Source organism: Podarcis melisellensis (assembly GCF_964234715.1).
Source record: "Podarcis melisellensis genome assembly, chromosome: 8".
Taxonomy (NCBI): Eukaryota; Metazoa; Chordata; class Lepidosauria; order Squamata; family Lacertidae; genus Podarcis; species Podarcis melisellensis.
The window spans coordinates 69,477,533-69,503,926 of record NC_138540.1 but is presented as its reverse complement, the minus strand read 5'-3'; the positions used below and the strand labels follow the sequence as shown (position 1 = coordinate 69,503,926).

Here is a 26,394-nt window from a genome sequence, read left to right as displayed (position 1 = left end):
CCTTCAGATGTCATCTAAAAATCAGATAGTTTTTTATTTCTTTGACATCTGATGGGAGAGTGTTCCACAGGGCGGGTGCCACTACCGAGAAGGCCCTCTGCCTGGTTCTATGCAACTTTGCTTCTCGCAGGGAGGGAACTGCCAGAAGGCCCTCGGAGCTGGACCTCAGTGTCCAGGCTGAACAATGGGGATGGTCTCGGCTTAGGCCTGGAGACCAGAGGTTCCCCAGTACTGATGTCTGCGTAGACGTGGTACCCAGAGATATTAGTGACAATGGCAATAATAATGTGGCTGTTTGTTACTTGGCGCAGCCAAGGTGACCTTTTCAAAATGTGTCACTTGTACTATCCAAGAAGAAAAATTTCATTCTGACATGGCTTATTCTTTCCAATAACTTTCCCCCCCTAAGAGCTTAAGAAGAGCTTGCTGGATCAGGCCAATGGCATCCTGTTCTCACATTGGCCAACCAGAGGCCTGTGGGAAACCTGCAAGCAGGACCCAAGCACCAGAGCCCTCTCTCCTCCTGTGGCTTCCAGCAACTGGAATTCAGAAGTTTCATCGCCTCCAGCTGTGGCATCAAAGCACAGCCAAGAAGGCTAGAACTTTGTCATATTCTGAATAGAGTCTGTCCATTGATCTCAGTGACCTGGTCATGGACCTTGATGATCTCAGTGCTCCTGACCCGGAAACTCCATCCTTATTTATAGCAATTGCTGAATAGCTAGGCAGGCAGAAGACAACCTCTTGCAATATATGTATCAATTTGTGGCAGCCGCTGCAGGACAACAGGGCGGTAGGCCAAGAGATCGGATCAAGTTGCCTTTCTCCATAGATTGGGGATTGGGGCAGAGAGAGAAGGGAGCCTAGATTCTTCTATATGTGAGTTTTCAATTACACAATTAAATGCACAATTAGGTATAATTACCAGTGCTCAGGAGCCGCGACTGTTCATAATAGGCATGTAATCTACTGCAGTCACTGTTTATACTGCTCAGCCCCTCTCCCTAATGATTATGGAATGCTTCCACATTTGCATGGTTGCCATGGAAATCATGTTTGGAGCTGACAAACGGCACTCGGGATGGAAGGCCGAGATATTTCTTTGGGTAGGGGGGAAGCTGCAGCTGCTGGAGGGAGAAGGTTGGCTGTGGGGTCTGTGGTGGCAACTGCGGTGTCCTAAGAAGGTCAGAAGAGTCTCCCTGAATTGGGCCAATGGCTCACCAAGTCCAGCATCCTGTTCTTCCAGTAGCTGTCTGTGTGGGAAGCCCACAGACCAAGACCTGAGCACCATTTGTGATTCCATAGCAAGGGGTCTTCATAAGTGCACTGCCTTTGGTGTCAAGGTTAGTATCCATTTATATCCTCTGTGAATTTGTCCTCTTTGTAAGCTGTTCAAGTTGGTGGCCATCGCTGCCTCTTGTGGGAGCGATTTCCATGGTTAAACTTTGTGCTGTGTTTGAAGCATTCCTTGCATGTCTGGCATCTCCACTTAAAAGAGCAAAATTATCATGGCTAGTAGATATTTAAGAAGTTGCATACCCAACTCCCTAGAGACTGCGATCTACTCCCAGTATAAGGCAACTGGCAGTGGTCTACCCTTTGTCTTTTTTTAAAAATTTATTAACAGGCCAATCAAATCACATTAATTCCAAATCACATTAATTCCAAATTACACAGCCAAATTTTTAAATTTTTGTTGGTACCCATGCTTCGAGATCAGAAAGGGATCCAAACATCACTCTTGCTGCTGCTTTAATGTACACAGTTCTGTCAAAATAGTATTCACAGTTCTGTTCAATATTCTCCTTGTTATTTTCCTCATCTTCTTGTTATCATATATTCCTTTCTTTGTGTTCTCTGGTAGTCTCCACAAGCGGGTTGAAAACAAACGTTGTTATATCCTGTGTGGATTTTGCACTCCTCCAAGAGCCATATCAGGATAGACAGACGCCATTTCCGCACCTCCGTACAAAACATTCCCAAAGTCTGTCCATCAATTTCCACAGGCCTGCCAGTCTCTCCTCAATTTTCTCAGGGGGCCCTGCCAGGTCAAACTCACAGTCGGGTGTAATAACAAGCCATGGTCCTCCTCCCCCTTGGGTCTACCCTTTGCCAAGGCGGGGCGGGGGGGAGACCAAAGTTGTTGAGCTTCTTTTAGGGTAGGCCAAAGTTGTTGAGCTTTCTTTAGGGAACCCCACAGTGGTTGAGCTTTTTTGAGAAGATGCTAGAGTTACTCCGCTTTTTACGGGGAGAAGGAGCGCTAAAATCACTGTAAAACTACACCACTAATAACAAGCAGGAGCAGCACTACATTCTGGCGGCAGTGGGGGGTGGAGCCAGCGATGATAAGGGAGCCCGTGATCGACCACGATCGACCGCAGTCATTCAGAGATCGACCTGTCAATCGATTGACCTGTTGGACATTGCTGCTATAAGAGGATTCCTTGGGAACGCATGTATTTCCCATGTGGGGTACAAATGTCTAAAGAGAGCCAGTGTGGTGTAGTGGTTAAGAGCGGTGGACTCGTAATCTAGTGAACCGGGTTCGCTTCCCCGCTCCTCCACATGCAGCTGCTGGGTGACCTTGGGCCAGTCACACTTCTTTGAAGTCTCTCAGCCCCACTCACCTCACAGAGTGTTTGTTGTGGGGGAGGAAGGGAAAGGAGAATGTTAGCCGCTTTGAGACTCCTTTGGGTAGTGATAAAGCGGGATATCAAATCCAAACTCTTCTTCTTCTTCTTCTTCTTCTTCTTAGTTGTACATGACAATGAAATCCACAGAGAGAAGGGAAAGTGTTTGGATGAATCCCAAACTTGAAGTGTGCTGCTTTGGAATACTCTGAAGCAACACGGACATCCTCCAAAGTTGCCAACCTGGGGTTCTTCCCCAAGCTTTGTGGACAAAGGTGCTTCCATGCAACCTGTTGTCAGGGACTAGGCAGAGGAGGAATGGTGGCGGCCGCTTCCCCAGCCTGATCCTTCCAGAGAAGAAGATGACGGTTTAGAATTACAACAGGGGTTTGAGGGATATCACAGCTCAGAGGCAGATGAGGAGAAAAGCTGGGAAATAATGGGAGAGGAGGAGGAAGAAATGGAAGCACCAGGGGGTGACAGCTGATGGACACAGCGTCTCTAGAAAGCATTCTAGACATCCCCTCTCTCCCAGAAACCGGCGAGCATTGAAAGTAGGAGAGCAAAGAGCTCAAAGGCAGAGGGCATGTAGCAGCACCTGTAGAAGTGATGAATGAGGAAGTGGGAGAGACAACACCATTATTCTAAGAGGCTGCATTCCCAATCCTCTCTCTGTAAATATTGAATAAAAAGCAGGTGGTAAGGACTTTTCCTTGTCTTATCCGTTCCTGGCCACCTGCCGTGGGGGTTGGATCCTCTGCCGCCTGACACCTGTCTACTGAGAATTTCTCCTCATTTATTTGGAGGGAGATTAGTCAATATTGGCTATTTAATGACCAGCCATTTCTATTCATTTTCAGAGAAGTTAAACAATGTTGCATCGTTGCAAGTGCTTTCTTATCCTTTCCACTGCATTCTTTCAACACTTTCTGTCAGCAGTAAATCACACCATTCTAAGTTGGAGTTAACTCTTTGTTAGCAAAGATACAATCTTCACCAACTTGGCAGTGTGTCAGGCGTAATGAGCATAGCAGCTCATCTGTGGTACGTCTTACCTCATGAATCAGTTGACAAGACTGAAAGTCCTCACCTAGCTACAGCTGTCTTAAGTCCCCTCCTCTCCAGGAGACCCCACCTGCAACCAATCTTTTGGAGAAGAAGGTTTGTTGCATGAGACTTCCCGGTCAACTATAATTGTTCAACTTGAATATGCTTGTACAGGTATGTGCCTGAATCCTGCCCGAAAATAGTGGCTGCCTGGAAACGCCCCAATTCTGAGTGACAGTAGTGCGCCTGTGAAAATCGATGCCTTTTCCTTCAGGAAAGAGTTGATTTTGACTGGCAGCTCTAGTTTCCAACCAGGGAATAACTTTGACCGGGGGGGGGCCTCTTTTCACTTCTGATCACAGTGCTCTGTGTTTGGAGGGATGTTGGAGGAATGGATCCGTTGCTGTCAACTGAGCATAAATCAAAAACAAATATGCAGGCTGCTTTTTGTACATCACAGTTCCCTAAGCTCTGCACCTGTGTATCCGAAATGTTGCAAGTTGTTTACCTGGGGATGTCTGTATGATGTATGTCATTTTCATGCTTATTCTTCCAAAACACTAGGAGGGGAGCAAATCTTTCTACCTAAAGACTTTCCTTGCACAGGAAAGTGCAAGGAAAGTTGCTATCCTTATCTGTCTGAAATTTGGTGGGTTTCTATCCCCTTGGAAGGTGACAGAAATTGCGGGGAAATTGAATCTAATGCTGTTAAGCAATTTATTATTTATTTAACCAACAACCAAAACACGGTGAAAACAAACAGTGAAACCCCCCAGGCGGCTGATACATTGGGTATACATAATCAATAATAACATATTCAAATCGACCATATGTACAATTCTTAACACTCCTCCCTCCACAAGGTTTATTTAACTTTTAACATTTTAATTGCTCCAAATTGGTCAAACCTGTCCAAATAATTTTATATCTTCTCAAACAAATCCTCCTCCTTCTCACTGACCTTAAACCCTTTCATTTTATGTATCTTCATAGTTAGATATTCTAAGATTATAATATTTTTCAATTTTCCCTCCATTGGTTCCATTTAAGCAATAAGAATAATAAAGATGTAGCCAGTTTCTCATTTCCCTGTGCAAGTCAACAGGGAAAGACATCAAGCCTCAACTTAGGAAGCTATCATACTGACCATTGATCCACCTAGTTCAATATTTTCTAAACTAACTGGCAGTGCCTGTCCAGAATTGCAGACTGGATTCTCTCCCAACTCTACTTGGTGTTGCCAGGGATCGAACCTGAGGTCATAGAATTGGAAGGGACCCCAAGGGTCATCTAGTCCAACCCCTTGCAATGCATGTGTGACTCGAACCCATGACCCTGGGATTAAGAGTCTCGTGCTCTACCGAGTGAGCTATCCCAGATCTCCCCTTTTGCCTACAAAGTAGATGCTCTACCACTAAACTGCCACCCTTTCCCCATATGTGGGCCTTAGATTTTCCTAAGCAAGGTTCTTACTCAGTTCTCTGACTCAAAGTGGGTGTGAAGAAGTCTATGCCAAATTAACCCTGTGAAACGCCCTGAGACCTCCGGATATAGGGTGGTATATGTTTTGTTCAGGGACACGGGTGGTGCTGTGGGTTAAACCACAGAGCCTAGGACTTGCCGATCAGAAGGTCGGCGGTTCGAATCCATGCGACGGAGTGAGCTCCCGTTGCTCGGTCCCTGCTCCTGCCAACCTAGCTGTTCAAAAGCATGACAAAGAGCAAGTAGATAAATAGGTACCACTCCAGTGGGAAGGTAAACTGCGTATCGGTGCACTGCTCTGGTTCGCCAGAAGCAGCTTAGTCATGCTGGCCACATGACCCGGAAGCTGTACACCAGCTCCCTCGGCCAATAAAGCAAGATGAGCGCCGCAACCCCAGAGTCGGTCACGACTGGACCTAATGTTCAGGGGTCCCTTTACCTTTACCTATGTTTTGTTCTCATTTTGTATTTTTACATTGTGAACTGCCCTGTGATATTTGGGTGATGGGCGGTATACAAATTAGATAAATAAATAATAATCAATAAATTTAAAGTGTCTTTGTCTTATTTTTAAAAAAGTATATACTCCCTTGCACACATGAATTAAGGCAGTGTACTACAAAAGATCAACTACTTTAAAATTCCTTTTAAAACACAATAAAGCAGTGTGCCTGAAACCTTAAAAGGCCTAACCTAAAAAGAAATTAATTATATGCCTGGGTGAACAAAGGTGCTTTTAACTGCTGGTGGTGGATGCTTGCTGGATCTCTTGGCATCTTGGTATGAGATGTGGGATGGCTGATTTGGATCAGTGTTTCGCACCCCTGCAGTCCTTCTTTTGCAATCTGTTGCTAATAATGCCTGTTCCTGTGGCCATGCTGGTTGATTTAGTCAGAGCCCTGTTTGAGCAACTGGCTATCTTGCTTCATTGTCTCCCCATTCCTTGCACTGAATATGGTCTGAGAGTTTGCCAGAACTGTCAACCCAAAGATTTACTGTGTTGTCTCGAGATGCTCAAATGAAGAAGAGAACGGGCTCCCTGTGGGCCTCGCAGAAATGAGGCCGGGTGGTGGCCGGATGCTATTTCTCTTGATTTGAATAGTCTTCAGGATTTCGTTTTGCAGCTTTCAAAGAGAGTCTTCCTGTTGCACTTGCTTTCTGGTGATGATTGGGGAATTTCCCACAACTATAGCTTTTCCACAGAGATCATTTATGAAAATGCCTTGTTTTCATAACATTGTGCAATACCAGTCAAACTGATCGGGTTCAAAATTTTGTTTAGACATTTTTCTGGTGGCTATCTCAGGAAGCATTCATTGTGTGAGGATGATGATGATGATGATGATGATTTTATTATTTCCTCGTACCTATGGGACCACCTTTCCAGGTAGTGGTACCTCAGGTTACAGACTCTGCTAACCCAGAAACAGTACCTTGGGTTAAGAACTTTGGTTCAGGATGAGAACAGAAATCACACGGCATCAGCATGGTGGCAGCGGGAGGCCCCATTAGCTAAAGAGGTACCTCAGGTTAAGAACAGTTTCAGGTTAAGAACGGACCTCCGGAACAAAATAAGTTCTTAACCCAAGGTACCACTGTATATCCTATGAAGGACCTTATGGTCTTCAAATAAAAACGTCTTGGAGATCCCGGGGCACAGGGAGGTTAGGCTGGCCTCGACCAGAGCCAGGGCTTTTTTGGCTGTGGCCCCGATCTGGTGGAACACTCTGTCACAAGAGGCTAGGGCCCTGCAGGATTTGACATCTTTCCACAGGGGCTGCAAGACAGAGCTGTTCCACCAGGCCTTTGGCCAAGGCACAGTGACCCCCTCTCTCCTTCTGTAATCCTCATAGAACTCTAACCTAATGGTTGATTCTGACTTGATTTTAGAATGTATTTTAATTAATTGATTGTGTGATTTTATGTACACTGTGCTATTTTTACTTGTTAGCCGCTCTGAGCCCGGCTTTGGCCGGGGAGGGCAGGTTACAAATAAAAAAATGTTGTTGTTGTTCTTGTTGTTGTTGTTATTAATATCCCGCCCATGTGGCTAGGTTTTCCCAGCCACCTTGGGCAGCTTACAGCATATAGAAAAACATAATAAAACATCAAACATTGAAAACTTCCCAAAACAGGGCTGCCTTCAAATGTCTTCTGAAAGTTGTATAGCTGTTTATCTCCTTGACATCCGAAGGGAGGGCGTTCCACAGGGAGGGTGCCATTTTTGTGAACTGCCCATGAAGAAGGATGTAGTAGCCTGTGTTTCGATGGAGTCTTTGGGAAGGGTATGCCATGAAAATCCACAAGGATCCCTTGCTGGGAATCGTGGGGCTGACATTCTTTTTGCACTGCATGCTGCATGTACTGCATGCATTCTCTGCTGATTGGGACATAGAAAAACCATGGTTTTGCACAACAGCTGATTTGCAAGTGCCTTGTTTGGGGGGGCATGTCAAAGAAGAGCTGCAGCTGGGAGGTTAGAACTTTGACTTCTGCAGGAATGTTAGTTCCCAGAGTTCCCTGAGAAGTGGGATTTCTTGTTAAACCACTCTGGGAGTCTCCAAACACCTTTCAACACTTTTGGCAAACTACACTCCCCAGGAATTTTGGGGGAAGCCACAAGTGTCAGAGGGCCTTCTCAGTATTGGCGCCCGCCCTGTGGAACGCCCTCCCATCAGATGTCAAGGAAATAAACAACTCTCTGACTTTTCGAAGACATCTGAAGGCAGCCCTGCTTAGGGAAGTTTTTAATGTTTGATGTTTTATTGTTCTTTTAATTTTCTGTTGGGAGCTGCCCAGAGTGGCTGGGGAAACCCAGCCAGATGGGCAGGGTATAAATAGATAAATTATTATTATTATTATTATTATTATTATTATTATTATTATTATTATTATGGCACTTCCAAACTACAAACAGTGCAACCTCACTCACTACAGATCAAATTACCTTGTCTGGAATAAGCTTCAATTAAAGGGAGTACCCTACGCTCCTCTGGGAGGAAGGTGAGCGGATATAAATTAACCGAGTAAACGAGGAAATAAAAATATTTGGTGTCTTCCTGTGATTGCTGTCCTACAGCAACCCCAGTAATTCCTGCAGATTCTCCTGCATGGTTAGCTAGCAAGCCACACCCCTAAATATTGCTGTTACTTTAACAACACCACCAATAGGCTTCCTTTCACTAAGAGACGATCGAACCTTTGATCTTTCAAATTTAATAACATCCCTTGTAATATCCGAAAGCATTCCCAGTTACAATAAAAATGCTTGATTTCTAGAACACGAAAACTTTCTGCTTATTTTTATCTCGTGTTTCTCTATAAGAAAGCTTTACTGGAGCCATGTAGAAATTCTGGTTCGATTGCATTTTTCTGATAACCCAAAATGTGCTCAACTCAATTGTGCGTTCATTTTATAGTGTGGATTCATTTTCCAATATCTTAATTCACTTGATCACATTTATCTATTAAAAAAGCATAGGCCCCACATCCAGGGATGGGAGAGAAATTTGCTTCAGTTCTTAATTAGAGGCAAGCTAGCAAATGAACCGAACATTTGCGCTTACTTGAATTTTGTGACACCGTTCTCCGGCCGAATAATGTGCAAAAAAATGGATATGCTAAGTTATAAAGTTTGCATATAAATGCATATATTAGTGAAGGTGACATGCAGAAATGTGTTAACTTTGGAGAACTTGCTTTGCAAAAAGTGAGCACCTTTTGCAAAATCGTATGCAAAAAATGTGTATATTCAAAGAAATTTGAACTAAAATGCTGAATAATTTTCATGAGGACTTAAGGACTATCCATTAGCTGTCCTTTCAAAGTCACACTTCTCTGATGTTTACAGTGCAGTTCTCCAGCCAAGTAATGTGTTCCAAAATGTATATAGTAGGGTAAAGTGTTCATAAAAAGGAATACAAACGTGCTTACTGGGAGAAGTTCAGACTAAAACTAATTATATTTCATGAGGACTTCATTTTTTTAAAGTGATGTGCAAATGTTCCGGTCAAACTGCTTAGATTTACAGAAGTGGCAGTTTTACAAGTGCGGCTTAATGATCCTTCCACACTTGCAAGAAGTTGATCCTTTAGAGTGGCACCACCAACACTTTGAAACAACTTGCCCATCAATATTGGGCTGGTGTCTTCACACCATTGTTTTTGACGTTTTTTTCTTCCAGCAAACCTACCCAAGTGTGTTAATTTTTATGTGATTTTAGCAAGTATCAGTGTTATGAGGTTACTGGTTTTGTTTGATGTTTTAAAATGTTTCTCATATAGTGTGTGTGTGTGTGTGTGTTTTAGGTATTTTTCATGAATATATTAGACCGTCTACTGTAAACAGCTTAGAGGTCTTGTTCTAGTAAGCATTATTTTTATACACAAACACACACACAGAGAGAGAGAGAGAGAGAGAGAGAGAGAGAGAATTGTACCTTGGTTGGCAAACGACTTATGAGTCAAGTGTTTTGGCTCCTGAACACCGCAAATCCGGAAGTGAGTGTTCCACTTTTCAAATGTTCTTTGGAACCCAAATGTCTGGCACAGCTTCTGCGACTTCTGATTGGCTACATGAGCTTCCTGCAGCCAATTGGAAGCCACACCTTGGTTTCTGAACATTTTAGAAGTCTAACAGACTTCCGGAATGGATTCTGTTCTGCTTCCAAGGTACGTGTGTGTGTGTGTGTGTGTGTGTGTATCAGCAAGAAGGGGGAGATGCAAAACCGAGAGGAAGCCTATATTGACAGAGTCACCCATCAGTAGTTCCAGTAACACAATAATTTCTTCTGTGATAGCTGATGCCATACCCCCATCCAGGTCCCCCCTCCCCCCCCAGCTTACACATCAAAGGAAGCTCAGCATTTTGTGGTCATTCAGCATGCTCAATGTTCATTCGGCTGCTCTCTCTCGTTTTTCTTTTCTTTTTTGAGGGGGAGGAGGCAGAAGAGGAACCTCTAAGCATGCTCTCATTTCTGAGCAGCTCCATTCTGACTGCACAGCTAATATCAGCACCTCACTTCGCTAATAGCGGGAGTTATTGTTGATCATAACTCTCACCTTAGGGGAGCAATAAATCAATGGGAACCGTTGCTGTGCAAATGTATCAATGACAACTCTGTTAAAAGTTCTGTTCCACCAGATTAAAGGCCTTTCGGGCATGCAAAAGTAATGCAAAAAGTAGATAGCTGAATTATCTTCAGCTTGGTTGTATTAACATCTCTTATCACATCAGAGAGCGTTTTTTTCTTTTCTTTTTTAAATAAATAAATAACAAACCAGCAATCTTTTATTGGGATGGGTTTTTCTGATGCACAAGGTTACATGTAAAATTTGTATTATAATCTGCATTATTTTGTACAGATAATTATCATCCCAGTCTTTTCACTTTAGGTATAGTATTTAATTTCTCTCTCTCTCTCTCTCTCTCTCTCTCTCTCTCTCTCTCTCTCTCTCTCTCTCTCTCTCTCTCTCTGACATCCCCGTAATTTATCTGCCTTATTTCCAAGAATAGCTGTTTTGCAAAGTTCTGCTCTACTGCATGCACATTAAGATCATCTCATTTCTACCTTACCAGCTGCAACTGTCTATACTATTTCTCAGAGCAATTTAAATTAATGATCTCTTTTTCCTTCAAACAATGATAATTTATTCCAGTCTTCCTTGCTCTCACTATCTCCCCCACCCCATCTGTAGTCCAAGCAATCTTGTATCTGATCCCTCACATAGGGCTGGCATGCCAATTGTGGGACTAGCCATGCATTCTCAGCGGACTGGTCATTTACCTGCCTACTTCTGGTGTGAGGAACCTCAGGTCCGGGAGCCAAATGTGGCCTTGCAGACCTCAGGACTCTATACACAAGCAATGCCCCTTGCTGGATCTGCTTTATACCCCAAATATTTTTGCCTTGCTAGAATGTGTCCTTGAACTCCAACCATGTTTCTTGCTTGTCCGAATGGAGGATTGGAGAGGACTGTGTGAGTATGCTTAGAACCTGGTCAGTGTTAGAAACTCAGATATATACCGTATTTTTCACTCCATAAGACACACTTTGTTCTTCCTAAAAAGTAAGGGGAAATGTCCGTGCGTCTTATGGGGTGAATACGTGGTCCCTGGCGCTGAATTGCCCAGGGGCGAAAAGCAGATCATGCTTTTTTTTTTAAAGAAGGAAGTGGGTGTTGAAACAAAACCGCTGATCGTTTGCTGATCGGGGAGAGAGATAAGGGATGCTAGAGATAAAGGAGGCTGCCTGGGAGGGGGGAGGTAAAGACAGCAAACTTGCAAGGGGGGAGGGACAGGAAGACTAAAGCAATAAGGAGAGAAATTAGAAGAAAATTAGAAGAAAAGGAGGAGCAAAAAACTGCTCCAGCTAAGGAAAAGACACTAAGGCAAACAAGAGGGAAGGGAGTGTTGAAAGGAAACAGCTGATCGGTGGGATCTGAAGAGAGATAACTGACGCTAGCGGAGGCTGCCTGGGAGTGGGGAGGTAAAAGCCCATGGATCCTCAGGATTTTTACATTGGACCACCCCAAATTCACCATCAGATCACATGGCATGTCCATGGCTACAGCCTGCACCAAAAAAAAATCACGCATCCACTGTTTCCTGGGGCTGCAGTGGTGCAAAAATGTGGTTACAAAGCACGGATCCACATGGATCCTCAGGATTTTTGCATTGGATCACCCCAAACTCACCATCAGATCACATGTCTGTGGCCACAGCACGAACCACAAAAATCATACACCCACTGTTTTGTTCAGAATATTTTTGTTTTTGTTTTCCTCCTTTAAAAACTAGGTACGTCTTATGGTCAGGTGCGTCTTATGGAGCAAAAATACGGTAATCTAATCGCCAAATGGCACCTTAAACCTAGGCTGCAGTCACCGCAATGGAATGTCTAGGAGCTGTTCCTGCCTCCCCATTGGATTTGTTGTGGCTGTTGTTCATTCCATTTCTATACCACTGTATATTTTAAAGAACAAATCTCAAAGCACATTAAAACATCAGATAAAACAACCCAGAATAAAACTAATGCAAGCTTCAAGGAAAATATTTCAGATCCTTCCCAAAGGGACATTTTGCTTTCCCCATTCGCCATCCTGGTGTCCAGAGATCTCCATGTGGTTGCAATTGGACCAGCACAAGTCACAAAACGTGCCTGTCCCCTGGCTAATTTTGTACACTGAACCCCCATTGTTCAGCCCTGACACTGAGGTCCAGTGCCGAGGGCCTTCTGGCGGTTCTCTCACTGTGAGAAGCGAAGTTACAGGGAACCAGGCAGCGAGCCTTCTCGGTGGTGGTGCCCACCCTGTGGAACGCCCTCCCACCAGATGTCAAAGAAATAAACAACTATTTGACTTTTAGAAGACATCTGAAGGCAGTCCAGTTTAGGGAAGCTTTTAATATTTGATGCATTGTTGTTTTTTAATATTTTGCTGGAAGCCGACCAGAGTGGCTGGTGAAACCCAACCAGATGGGTGGGGTAATTAATAATAATAATAATAATAATAATAATAATAATAATAATACAAACGCCGGCTCCCTTGGCCTATAGAGAGAGATGAGTGTGCAATCCCAGAGTCCTCCATGACTGGAACTAACAGTCAGGGGTACCTTTACCTTTACCCATTCAACAGGCTGTGGCTTCAATAAGCAACTTCCAAGCAGGCAGAAATTCACAATTTTTTATTTTTTCCTTATAGGATAGACATGCAGCGTATTATTTCTCCACCCACTTTTGCCTCTGGCCCCACCCCCAACTGAGAAGGTTGCTCAGAAGAGAATATTGCCCTTGAGCTGAAAAAGGTTTTCCACCTCTAGCCTGCTGTGCCACATATTACATGAAACCAAGAAAGCCCCTGTGTATGGGGCAGCTTATATTTTTAATGTCATTGTCATATCATCTGCTAGCAAGGGGAAGAGCAAGGCCTGCCTGCCTTCTAGTCCTGTAGCCATCAGGGACAAACCCAGAAACAGTTTATTATTCATTTATTACATTTTATGTCCCACCCTCCACAAAGTGGCATACGTGGTTCTTCCCCACCCCCAGTATTTTATCTTCTAAGCAACCCTATGAAGCATCAAACCTGGGAGGCCAAGGTTCAAATCCCCACTCGGCCCCGAAGTTTAGCCTTGGGCCAGCCAGTGTTTCTCAGTCTAACTTACCTCACATGGTTGTTGGGTGATGAGTGATCAGTGGCGTAGCGTGGGGGGTGCAGGGGGGGCGGCCGCACCAGGCGCAACATCTGGGGGTTAGGGTTAGGGGGCACAAATCCACAGGTTAGGGGGTGCAAATTACTTGCCTTGCCCCGGGTGCTGACAACCCACGCTACGCCACTGTGAGTGATTGATGCATTTATACTTCCTTGAGCTCCTTGGGAGGAAATAAATGCAATAAATAAACAAAACAAAACATTTGACTGGTCAACTGAGCAAATTCTCTCTCTCTCTCTCTCTCTCTCTCTCTCTCTCTCTCTCTCTCTCTCTCTTAACCCATTAACCTCTGACAGGCATTTAGTAAGTATCTGTATCACTGAAATATGAACATCCTGGATTAAATTTACATCAAGGAAAGAGCCACTCTCATCCACTCTCACTTATAATTTCAGCGAACCTTCCCTCCGGAACAGCATCTGGAGTGTTTTGTGAGCCAGGATTGTAAATTAGACTCGTGGGCTGGAATCCAAAGAGCTACTTCTGGGCTCCCCTAAAAGGATTTGGACATGCCCAGTGGGATTTAAAACTTGATGTCTTTAAGCAGCAAATACCCATAATGGGTGAAGAAATGGCTTTTGATGTTCCTCTTTGCAGGGTTGGCCCACCCACCCTGAGGCAAGTTGAGGTAACTGCCTCAGGCAGCAGGATCCGCTGGGGCAACAGACCCCAATGTCAGTCCCTCCCTTCCCCCTGGTTCCTGGTGTAGATCTTCCCTCACCTTTTCTTCCCTGTGAGCGGGATGCCATTTTCAGATCTATCTTGGGTCTAAAATGTCTTGGGCCGACCTTGCCTCTTTGTTTCAAAGAAGCAGTGGTGTTAGGCAGTGGTTTCTCTCAGGCCTACATGGATATGCTGAGGACTGAACATAGGATCCTCTGCATGTAGAGCAGTGGCTTGCCACTCAGATATAGTCCTTCTGAAAGTCCTGATGTCAGGTGTAAGGCAGGTGGGCGTGACTTGCCTGAAACAACTTCTCGGGCCAAATGGTGAGGACCAAATGTCGCCTGAGAGCTGGAGTTTACCCACCCTTCCTGTACTAGATTTGATGGCGCTTTTATATATGACATTGTTTCGTATATGTTTTACTGTATTGTGAAATCTGAGGAACCAATTCATAAATTAGTACAGTCATACCTTGGTTCTCGAACAGAATGCATTTTGTGAGTCCGCTCGACTCCTGGAACAATTTCAAAACCAAAGCACGGCTTCCGATTGGCTGCAGGAACATCTTGCAGCCCATCGGAAGCAGCGCCGGATGTTTGGCTTCCGAAAATCGTTTGCAAACCGGGACGCTCACTTCCGGGTTTTGATGGTTTGGGAGTTGATTTGTTCGGGAGCCAAGGCATTTGGCTTCCAAGGTGCCACTGTAATAATAATAATAATCAATGGAATGGAATAAAATTTCAAATAATTGCTATCAGTTGCTGAAGACACACTTGTTTACTTTGGCCTTTGAAAATTGATCCTGGTTTCCTCCCTGTATTGTGTTGTATGGATTGTTGACCTTGGGATTATGGATGGGGTGGGAAATTTTTACTGCTTTAGTTGTGTCCTTTATATGATGTAACTCACCCTTGGATCTTGGACTGGAGGGCAAGTAAGAAGTACCACTACTGTTAACAAATGCTACGAATGCTGTGAGAAGCCATTTACGCCAATGATTGAGTCCTTCCTGGACAGCAAGAACTCTGTGCCTGAGAAAAGAAAAACAGTGCATGGAGGCATTCGGGGTCTTGTGAGCAATTGCCAAAATTGAAGGGCAAATGAAAACCAGAGGAGGCCCAAACAGACAGGTGGATTTTCTGTGGGAATCCACTGCATGGAGCTCGGAGGGGGGGGGGGGAGAAGCATTGAGAGTGAAATTTCTCTCCCTACCCCCATCACTCATCTTAATAACCTCACCTGAACAGCAACAAACACACCAGAAGCTTACCAGTGTGTGTGTCTATCCAGAGAAGGGCAAATATTGTCCACATTTAACAGCTTTCCCTTCTCTCTCTCTCTCTCTCTCTCTCTCTCTCTCTCTCTCTCTCTCTCTCTCTCTCTCTCCCCACAACCAGTTCTAAAACAAGCTTAGATAGTTGTGAGCTGAGATAAACACATCCCTTTAGCCAGCACTTGCCTCCAGCATTGTCCAATGAGCCGTGCAAAAGCTGATCTTCAGTGTGACGGGCCAAACAGCAAAGCTTTTCATCTTCCCAAGGCTTGTGAGGTGGGAATGCATGTCACGGGGCTCTGCTTACTCAGAGATGCTCCGATGGGTCCTAATGGTATCGGGTGTCTCTAGATGTGTCAGTATTTTGTGGGAGGGTTTCAAGTTTATACTAGGCAACTTAGATTTGTGCAGTTAAGGTGGATCAAAGTGCTTCTCTCTTTTTTTAAAAAAAAAGTCCACTTTAAAATCAGACAGACTTTCTGCAGTTAGGAAAGTGACAGGGGAATGCTTTCAAACAGGTGGGATAACTAATGGGGAAATGTAGAAACACCCTGCAGGCAAATAAGAATGAATGCTCATTGTTGTATAATCTCCCCGCTAACAAATTAGAACAAATGCTCACTAAATAACATCTGTAGCTCTGTGACAGAGCATCTGCTTTGTGTGCTGAAGGTCCCAAGTTCAATCCCAGGCATCTCCAGGTGGCGCTGGGAGAGAACATTGTCTGAAATCCTGTAGAGCCACTGCCAATTGGTGTAGACCATAAGTCTTCAATCAGTTGGTTGGGACACACAAGCGGGTAGCAAAGCTACAGCAGGTGGGTTGCAGCACAGTTTTTGCTGCCATCTTGGATTCCAGCTAAAGCTGATTAGACCAAAGGAGAAGAACTACATGTGATGTCTGGGTTAAGACATGTTCTGGTGAACCACTAATTTTAATGGTTTGGCTTGAGTGCTGTAATATGTTAGGAGAAAGGCATGGGCCTTTTTAAGAATAAAATGCTTATTTCTGGCCAACCACATGCCCCACATTCCTGTATCGATGCCTCACTAAAGGCATAGCTCCATATATAACAAGGGCACTCTGTTCACTTTCTAGTCTGTTTCTATGACTTTAAAGACTTCTTCCAGAATGCAAAACCACTGGTTTCCAGTAGCTTTTCACCCTGTCTGCTAAGTGTAAAACCGCTCCTTTTTGTTTAGTAGTAATGCCTAAGGTACACTGCTCTGTGAATTGCCGTTTTAGGATTAACAGTGTGCCTTATTAGCATTATTACCGTACTTTTCAGTGTACAGTGGTGCCTCAGGTTACAGACTCCGCTAACCCAGAAATAGTACCTCAGGTTAAGAACTTTGCTTCAGGATGAGAACAGAAATTCTGCTCCGGCAGCGCAGAAGCAGCAGGAGGCCCCATTAGCTAAAGTGGTGCTTCAGGTTAAGAACAGTTTCAGGTTAAGAACAGACCTCCAGAACGAATTAAGTTCTTAAGCCGAGGTACCACTGTATAAGACGAGGCTTTTTTCTTTTAAAATTATGTTAAAAATTGGGGGTCGTCTTATGCATGGATAGTGCATGGGGGGGTGGGATTGGTTGCTGTCGCAAGCCGGAGATTGTCATTGGCTATTGGGCATGTTATCGGGGCTGATGTTGATTGGCTGTCACTGCGGCAATTGGATGATGGGCGATTGGCGTCTTCTGTCGGCGAGGGGCCATACGATACAATCTGCCCCTAAAGAAGCTGAACAGCTCTGTGCCCCACCCCCCAAAAGCTCAACAACTCTGGGTAATCTCCCACCATTTTCTAAATTTGGAGTCCCCAAAAATAGGGGGCGTCTTATACATGGGGGGCGTGTTATACACAGAAAAATATGGTAAGTATAAACTGAAATGAAAAATGTGAAAAGGGAGTCCCACTTTGTAGATTGTGAGTGAGAGGTGCATCTTAAGAATGGACCAGTTGGAGACCACTGGCATAGAAAAAACTAAGTTGCATGCACGAATGGTCCGACTCAATGCCAGGCATCTTCCTATGTTCTTTTTTTTAAAAGTAATATTTTATTAAGTTTTAAGTATAACAACAAACGGAAAGAAGAAAAAACACATACACAAAAATATAAAATTATAAAGTACAAAAAATACAAAAATTTAACTTAGAGAAAAAGAAAAAAGAAAAACAGAAAAGAAAAGAAAAAACACATTAAAAGAAAACACAAAAATCCCTCTTTTAATTTCTCATCTTTGATTCACTTATTTTCCTGACTTCCTCACATCTCCCTTTTTTGTATCCCTTTTAAAAATTAGTTCAGCAAATTCATAGCCAATTAATTTATCTATTATCAATCCAATCTTATTTTTTACCTTGTTGCTAGAACCCCTTCAGTTCATTTCAATGTCATTAACATTCAAAAATTTTACAATGTTTCTGTAAATTTAAATTTCCTCCAATCTTCTTCCACCAACTCTTCTCCCTGGTCTCGGATTCTGCCAGTCATTTCCGCCAGTTCCATATAGTCCATTACTTGCATCTGCCATTCTTCCAGAGTGGGTAGGTCTTGTGTCTTCCAATGCTTTGCGATGAGTATTCTTGCTGCTGCTGTAGCGTACATAAAGTTCTATCCTTCTTTAACACCAATTGGCCGACTATGCCCAGGAGAAAGGCCTCTGGTTTCTTAGCTTCCTATGTTCTTAAGGACAGATATGGGCAGACCTCACCAAAGTTTTGTGGAAGAAAAAAAGGCTGAATACACACACACACACACACACACACACACACACACACCATCTTACTTCAGAGGGAAGGAGGGAGGGCTGGATCAGTAAGGATCTCCCTGTGCAAATACAAACCGAATATCTTTCTGCAGGCTGCAGCAGCTAATTATATTTAATTCAAAGAGGCGAACAAAAGGCAGCAGAGAGGGCACGGATCCTCTGCAGACGCGGCTGGGGCAGGGGGAGCCGGGAGCCCTTTGATCATTATACTTGGAGTGTGTAGGCTTCAGCCCACTTCTCTGAGCACACAAAGGGCTTTTGTCTGCATGTCGATGTCAAGTGTGTGTGTGTGTATACACATGCTTGCTGGTACCACGGGTCAGTACCGTCAGGTGCAGTGAAGGGGTGGTGACAGTGGACAACTTCCCAAGCAGGAATTCCCTCCAATCCCAAAAACAACAACCCTTCTTTAATGGTTTTTATTGTATGGTTTTATGTTCCTACTAGTGGGGAAAAAACCCCTGCTCTGACAAATCTTTTATGACATGGTCGTATACAAATATCTTTACGAATAAATCGATAGGAACAAGGTGGGTATAGGATTGAGGCTTATGACTGCAGTCACACCATTCATTTAAAGTACTACCATCCTTTCTGTGTATAAGACAAGGTTTTATTTATTTAGAAATAAGGTAAAAAAAATGGGGTCATCTTATACATGGGATAGTCCATAGGGGACACGTGTGATTGGCTGCTGCCATGAGCCGGAGATTGTCAGTGGCTATTGGGTGTGTTATTGGTGGCTGCATCAAGGGCTGGTGTTGACTGGCTGTTGCTGTGGTAATTTGGTGGGTGATTGGCTGCTTCTGCCGACTAGTGGCCAGATGATAAGCGGCTATTGCAATGCATGCTAGTGGCAATGCAGGTCATGTGGGTGAGCGAATTTCTGCATTCCCCCCTAAAAGTCCAGTACTTTAAACAGTCATGGCTTCCTCCAAAGAATTCTGGGAGCTGTAGTTTGTTACAGGTGCTGAGAGCTCTTAGGAGACCTCTATTCCCCTCACAGAACTACAGTTCCCAAAGTTCCCTGTGAAGAGGGATTGATTGCTAATGCACTCTTGAGAGTTGTGGCGCTGTGAAGTGGTGAGGGGTTGCCCAATAACTCTCTTAAACTCCAGCTCCCAGAATTCTTTGGTGTAAATCGTGAGTGTTTAAAGTCGTATCATAGTGCTTTAAATATATAGTATGGAGGTGGCCTTAGAAGAGGAGCACATTTTCTCTCACACAGCATAGATTACCTCTTCTGATGTGGTGCTTGTTACCAGTAGTAGTAGTAGTTGTTTTTAAATATATATTATAGGTTGTAATATTTAAAGGACGTGGTTAAAAAAAAAATCCTCACCTTCATTGACAAGATTAATTGGAGCATAAATTTTAATTACCTTAATCAAGTAATTGGTTTTTAACTTCACCATAGCCAACTGTTGTGGGAAGTGCTATGGGATTGCTGAGGCGAGAGTGGGAGGTTTGCCAACCCAGCATAGGCTGTAGCGCAGCACAAAATGGCTGCCGTTTGTGTGTGTGTAACATACCACAAAATGGCTACCACATGGCAGAACCACAAAATGATGTGGGCTTGCTTTAGGGGCACGTGTTCAATGTGGGAGAGGCTGAACCAGTGCAGATGGGAGATAAGAAGAACATTCAGTCTCTTGTGCACCATGGATTTCTGAGGGAATATCAAAAGAAACTGTTTGCTTGCACCATAGGTGCTGGTAGGCACACTGATGCTATGTTGGCAGCCCTTGCACAATTTCCATTGGCCATGCTGGCTGGGGCTGATAGGAGTTTTAATCCAACACTGGAGAGCCACAGGTCCCTGAGCAAAGGGTCACAGGTAGCAGGGCTCAGAAAGTCCTTGGAGATCTACTTGCCCATCGTGAATAGATAAAAATGGACCTCAGTGTATAGCATAGCTTCATGTGTTCAACTTGAGGCCTCAAGGTGAAAGAGGGGAGCATCCTTGCTGCTTGCTTGTCTAGGACCCGTTGCATTAATGCATGAGCACATTAGTATTCATGCATGAATAAACGTCACCTGCAAGTTAAGGGAAGCTTAATTGTCAGCGGCTTAAGTGCAGTTACTAAAGAAAGTGATAATCAGGAAATATAGACATCTTAATTTAAATCAAATTAAGCAATCCGTTTGCGTCTTCTGGGAGGGTCTTTCCGGCATAAGGCAAGTGTGACTTCCACTCATGACCATTTACAGTAGTACAATATTATAAATGCTTACTGGCCGCAAGCTCCATACCCTCCCAACATTTCTCACATGAAAACAAGGACGTCCTATTCCATAATAACAATAATAACAATAGTAATAATTTATTTATACCCCACCTATCTGACTGGATTGCCCCAGCCACTCTAGGTGGCTTCTGGCTCAGGAGTCGCAGAAGTTCACCAGGGTTTTCCCAGTCTTACCTGGAGATGCCAGGTATTGAACCGGGGACCTTCTGAATGCAAAACAGGAGCTTCACCTCTCCTCTCTTGCATGATGCGGTCAAGAGCCAAGGGAGAAGCAGAGCGCTTGTGCTTGCTTAAAGCCTAGTTTATATTAAAATATCGTTTAACGCCATGTACAAACCAGCTGTATGACACCCCGTTGCAAAAATGATAGTGCAAATAAAAACAATTAACTGGCAATCACCCTGCGGAAACAGAGGGATTATTATCAGTAGCCAGCATGGATTTATTAAGAACAAATCATGCCAGACAAACCTAATTTCCTGCTTTGAGAAAACTGGTTTGCAGCATGTGTACAAGCGTGGACTCTCCCTTTGCTTGGGTGACAATGAAGACTCCAGCCTTTTAATTGTGTTATAATAACAGCAATATCCAAAGTATTTTTGCATCAGCATCATATACCCTATTTTTTGCTCTATAAGACGCACCAGACCACAGGACGCACCTAGTTTTTGGATGAGGAAAACAAGAAAAAAAATATTCTGAATCTCAGAAGCCAGAACATCAAGAGGGATCGCTGCGCAGTGAAAACAGCAATCCCTCTTGCTGTTCTGGCTTCTGGGATAGCTGCGCAGCCTGCATTCACTTCACAAGACGCACACACACAAGTGAGTCTTATAGAGCAAAAAATACGGTATTTAGCTGGGGCATTGACTAACAGGGACTCAAAAGAGTGGTGAAGGGTAAGCATGTTTTGCCTGATCTCCTATTTTCTTCGGGGTGTCACAGAGAGCTTTGGCCAAAAGCAGAATTCTGGTCAGTTTCACCCCCTCAATACTTGCTGGAGGTTCGTGAACATCACCTCCTCTATAAAGGCTGACAAAGGGAAGCCTATATCAGCCAAATTAGAACATCAAACTGTTACTCTTTGTTTATTTCCAAGTGCTCAGTTAAAACAGTTCCCAGCATGGGTCACAATGTATTAAAAATAAGCTAAGGGGCATCTGAATATTGTGATGTACATTCAGAGTTTCACAGAATGCACAACAGTGGCATCTAGCGTACTGAATGGAGTGATCATATGCAGATGTAATAAATGTGTTTACAAAACATTAATGAAAAGTGGTAAAGCTGAGAGAGTTCACGTCAGTGTGAAAGTATAATTATTAAACTGATTTGCTCATCCCTAGCAGCAACCCCAGATTGTGAAGTTGGATAAACTCAAAGAAGCCAAACTGAGACAATTAATGAATATCAGTCCCAGCCTCCTGTCATAAGATCTGACGATCTTTGTTTCGGGCTCAGCTTTCATCATCTTACCAACCTGTAGACCTCCAGATGGCCTGGACCAGCCTTTCTCAACCTGTGGGTCCCCAGATGTTGGTGAACTACAACTCCCATCACCCCTAGCTAGCAAGACCAGAGCTCAGGGATGATGGGTGTTGTAGTCCAACAACATTTGGGGACCCACAGGTTGAGGCCCTGGACTATGATTCCCATCAGCCCTCACCAGCAAATCCAATGGTCAGGGGTGATAGCAGTTGTAGTCCAAAACATCTGGAGGGCACCAGGTTGGGGAAGGCTGCTTTAGAACTGGAACCAAGACTGCAACACTGATGTTTCAGGAGGAAAGCAATGTATCAGCACAGGAATGGTAACACACTTCAAATCATATCATTTTGCTCAACAGCCTCATGTATACACTGAACAGGACTGGGTAAGCCTGGGCTTGCATATCATCATGTTCCAGCTCTTATTAGTGAACTTCCTTCCTGTTAAGATTGCTGGGGCTCCGGCGAGGCAGTTTGAGGGTTAATGCCACCCCTGTTGAGCAGAGTTTTTGGAGGCTGAGACTGCACATGGCATCTCTTTGGTGGCTCCAGAAGGTTTGTTGCTTTGGAAATGTCAGTTCCAGTGCAGTTTAATTAAATGAAATCCCCCACCGAGCCCAAGGCATATGGCAAATGAAATAGCACAGCTCAAGGATAATAGTCCATTGGGGTGCAATTAATCTCAAGGTTGCTCTGGTCCTGAGCAGTAGCGATAGCATGGACATGGAATAACAAATGGACTTGGAGTTTTAGACAAAGTGGTTGGTTGACTGTATTGCAGCATCAAGGGCTTTGACTGGCAGAAGCTTAGGGTTTCAGACAGGCATCTTTTTCAGCTATCCCTGGGCATGCCAGGAACTGGGCCTTGTATAGTTTAGCATGCAAAACATCAGCTGCTGCTCTTCCATCAAAGGCCTATGTATGCCTGTTATGCAAAGGCAGGCTTATGACTTGAGACTCACACAGGTTAGGTAAATTGTAGAGCAGTACCAGGGAGTCAACATGCTGTTGGGCTGCAACTCCCATAATTCCTAATCATTGGCCATGTTGGCTGGGCTGCTGGGAGTTGAAGTCCAGCAACATCTGGAGGGCAAACACTAGGTTCCTTAACCCTATAGTAGAGATGTCCGCATCTTCTTTCTCCACTGCTCATCTGTAATAGCATTGTTCTTGGAGTACTCTCATAAATACAAGAACAGAGTCCTGCAATTTGAGGGTTCCCTTCATCTGACAGGAGGCCTTTTTTCAATTAGGAGAAGGGAATCTTTGTGTCCAACCCATAATGTAGAAAGTCACTGGATCACAATTTTTTTTCCAGTGGGCTCCATTCATGTATGTTGCTTCCAGTCTTCAAACACTGAGAACTGGTGTGATGGGAAATCAAATTATGGAAATGCATTGGCAAAGCATCCCAGCAATGAACAACTGTTTTAAAAGTCCCTTGGTTTCTGTTTCTGTAGTTTACAACTCTCCCCCGTTCCCACTGCCAATACTATGTTATCTCAGGACTCTGCTAATTATTGTTTATATGGCCATTTTGTACTGTCGTAAGCAGAAACTGAAGCTGGTTTGTTGCAGTAATGGCTTTGATCTAGCAGAACACTTATGTACACACACAAAAACACACACACACCCCTCTTAACTTCAGAGCTTATTGCATTCTTTCAATCTGTGGTTTGAGCTGAGCTTCTGCCTGCCTGGGCAACGCATTAGACAGGTGTAGAAGCCACTGTATTGCACACTCACTCAGATCTGTCTTGACCTTCCATCTTCATACTGGTACAATGATTTACACCAAGCAGAACTGCTAAGCTTCTCCTCTCTGGAGCATTTAGCAATCAGCTGTCAACTTGCAGGGACCTGAAATGCCTTCAAAGCGCAGAAACTAGCTAACTGCTAGTTTATGAAATTGTGAATAACGAAGTTGTAAGCTCCGGGTCTATTTCAACATCCTTAAACAATGAGAGGCAGAATTCAGGCCTTGCAGGTTTTGCTCCCCCCACCCTAGAATTTCAAGTTCTATCAACCAAAGCCAGCTGCACAATAGTTGCTTGAGGGATGAGAGAGAAAGAAAGAAGGATGAGAGAATTACAGAATTGCATCTATGAGAGCTCATGTTCAACACAGGAGTTAGTTTTCAGTCCCATAACCAAGCTTATAGTTCTCTTTTACAGAAATCCACTCCTGTTTTTCCCCTCCATGTTTTTTCCAGCTGATTAATTTAGGAAAGAGGGTGGAAGCTTTTTTTTATCATTGGTGCTGTTTAACAACAAGCTCTTGACTATGTACTGCAAACTACACAGAGCTGTAGCAGGGAATTCTGATCCACTTTCTACTCGCTCCTGTCCTAAAGGCTGTATTAAGCTTGTCCCAGTGTGTGGTCTAAAGGACAATGACACAGCCATCTTACTGAAGCTAAGCTGGTCTGGTCAACACCTCATTGGGAACCCCACAGACATCCACTATGGGGAAAAGGCAAAATATAAATGTAAACATTGATAGACTAAGGCCACAGTCATATCATACATTTAAAGCACTATGATGCCACATTTAAAAAATCATGACTTCCCCTAAAGAATTCTGGAAGCTGTAGTTTGTTCAGAGTGTAGAGGGTTGGGAGGCTCCTATTCGCTCCCCAGAGTTACAATTCCCAGGGCGGTTTAGCAATCAATCCCTGTTTCCAGGGAACTCTGGGAATTGTGAAGGGAATATGGGTCTCCTAACAGTTTTTAGCACCCTTAACAAACTACAGTTCCCAGGATTCTTTGGGGGAAGCTGCAACTGCTCAAAATGGTATCAGAGTGCTTTAAAATGCATGGAGTGATTATGGCTCAACTGAGCAATGATTCTTCCAAAGACAAACAATGTAACCAAGTAGATCAGATTCCTTTATTTGTATCTAGTTATCAGACCATTGGTAAATGAAAGTTTGTAACAGGATGATGGTGACACAAGGTGACATCTGTGGATCATCAGCAGTGAGTCCTAATGCAAGCCCACTGGTAGAAAGCTGTGTATCAAAGGAAGTCTGCAGTCAGGAACTGCTAGAATCTGTGGACAGTTGAACTGTTTGACGAACCTTTGAACTGCAGGAGACAGGTTCTCAGTGAAGTGCCGTCAGGTCATGGACCTACCAGACCTCCTGGGTCCTTCTGGACAGGAAGGAGCATTAAGAGGGCTTCCTGTTTTAATTTAGCCTCACCTGAGCAACAGTACCTTCCTGATTTCTGGTGTGTTCCAGTGTCCTTGGTTCTGACTTAATGGCTCCACACCAATGGTTAGCCAACTTGGGTGGTTGACAGGTCCAATCTACTGCTCTCTCGGCCAGGGTCATGGATGCTTTTCAGTAGTGGGCAACAGTGCCATTTTTTAAGGGGAGCTAAGTTCAGCTCCCATCCTTGGAGACTGGCCGCCATCTTAAGTTACTCAACGTGTAATGCCCCAGCCCACAGAACTTTGAAATGTATTGATTTTATAGTTCCATTGTCCAGGTAGGACTATACCTGACCTGGTTGGGAAGCGGGCAGAACAAACACCATGGCGAGGGCCTCCTGAAGTCTAGTGCTGGCCTTGTCTGGCATGCACCTTGACCTTACCTTGCTGTTTTCCCCTTTGGTGCTGACTTACCTCTTCATTCCTGACTCTGGGCTCAGCCCTGACACAGGCAGTCGATGTGAAATCTGGAAGGCAGATAGCAGATACATTGCTCTCTAGTGGCAGCCTAGACTTTAGAAAGGATAAGTGACCTGGCTGCTGTTATCAGACAAACGTACAGTAAGTGACCTGGCTGCTGTTATCAGCCAAACGTAGCGCTTGGCCATATCCAGCAATGGTGCAAAGGACTTCTGTGGGCTCCTATCCTATCTACTCCAGGATGCCCCCCCCACTACACCATCAAAATCATGTCTGGAGGGTTTGGGGACTCTCTGGAGCAGTTTTGGGGGTTGCACAGGGAGGAGAGGAAATGGAAGTCCCATTGTCCCAGCAGAACCCAGTTGGCACTGCAGTGGATGCAACCCTTAATTTTCTGTATATTACTAGTTTTTCTGATACTTTTAAAAATTATTGCTCATAAATAGAAAGGGGATCCTTGGGTCCCTGTCATCGGTTCATCACAGCCCGCTGCATTAAGCCACTTTGACAACCAGAATCTTCCATGTACCCTCCCTCCCTCCCCTCTAACCCAACCATCCTCTGGAGAGCAGCTTGACAAGTGGCCATAAATCACTGGTGCAGGCGGCTTCACCTTCCAGATTAGGCTAATTAGGTTCTTAATGGCCCTATTGAACACAGACCTCCATGCCAGATGCCCCCACCCTCTCCACCGCCATTCGGAGCTTTTGGAATAAAACTCTTTAATGTAATTTTCAGCTTGCTTTTCCTTGTATGATGGGAGCAGATACAACCCACAGACCTGCAATGGTCCCCAGCTTAGGAAATAGACAGTTTTGTCTCTGCCATCATAAAATAGTATAGAGTTGGTGCATTGACTAGATCACAGGTTTTTTTTAAAATAAAATATATTATTGTACCTAGGGTTGCCAAGTCAGGAGACCTGAGATTTCAGGACCCAAACCT

The 26,394-nt window shown here is 44.1% G+C and overlaps 1 protein-coding gene across 4 annotated transcripts in view; it reads left to right on the top strand.

Annotated features, from left to right (window-relative positions):
- NKAIN1 (sodium/potassium transporting ATPase interacting 1) overlaps nt 1-26,394 on the top strand; it is a gene marked incomplete at its 3' end in the record, with an annotated part of 54,949 nt that overhangs the window by 9,347 nt on the left and 19,208 nt on the right. Inside the window, exon 1 of one of the 4 annotated variants that reach the window (XM_081920984.1) lies at nt 18,925-18,954. The exons of the other annotated variants lie outside the window; for them this stretch is intronic. Coding sequence (XP_081777110.1) covers nt 18,928-18,954 — 27 coding nt within the window. The 5' untranslated portion in view covers nt 18,925-18,927. Of the gene's footprint in view, nt 1-18,924; nt 18,955-26,394 lie in introns of those variants that run through there. 4 annotated transcript variants of the gene reach the window in all.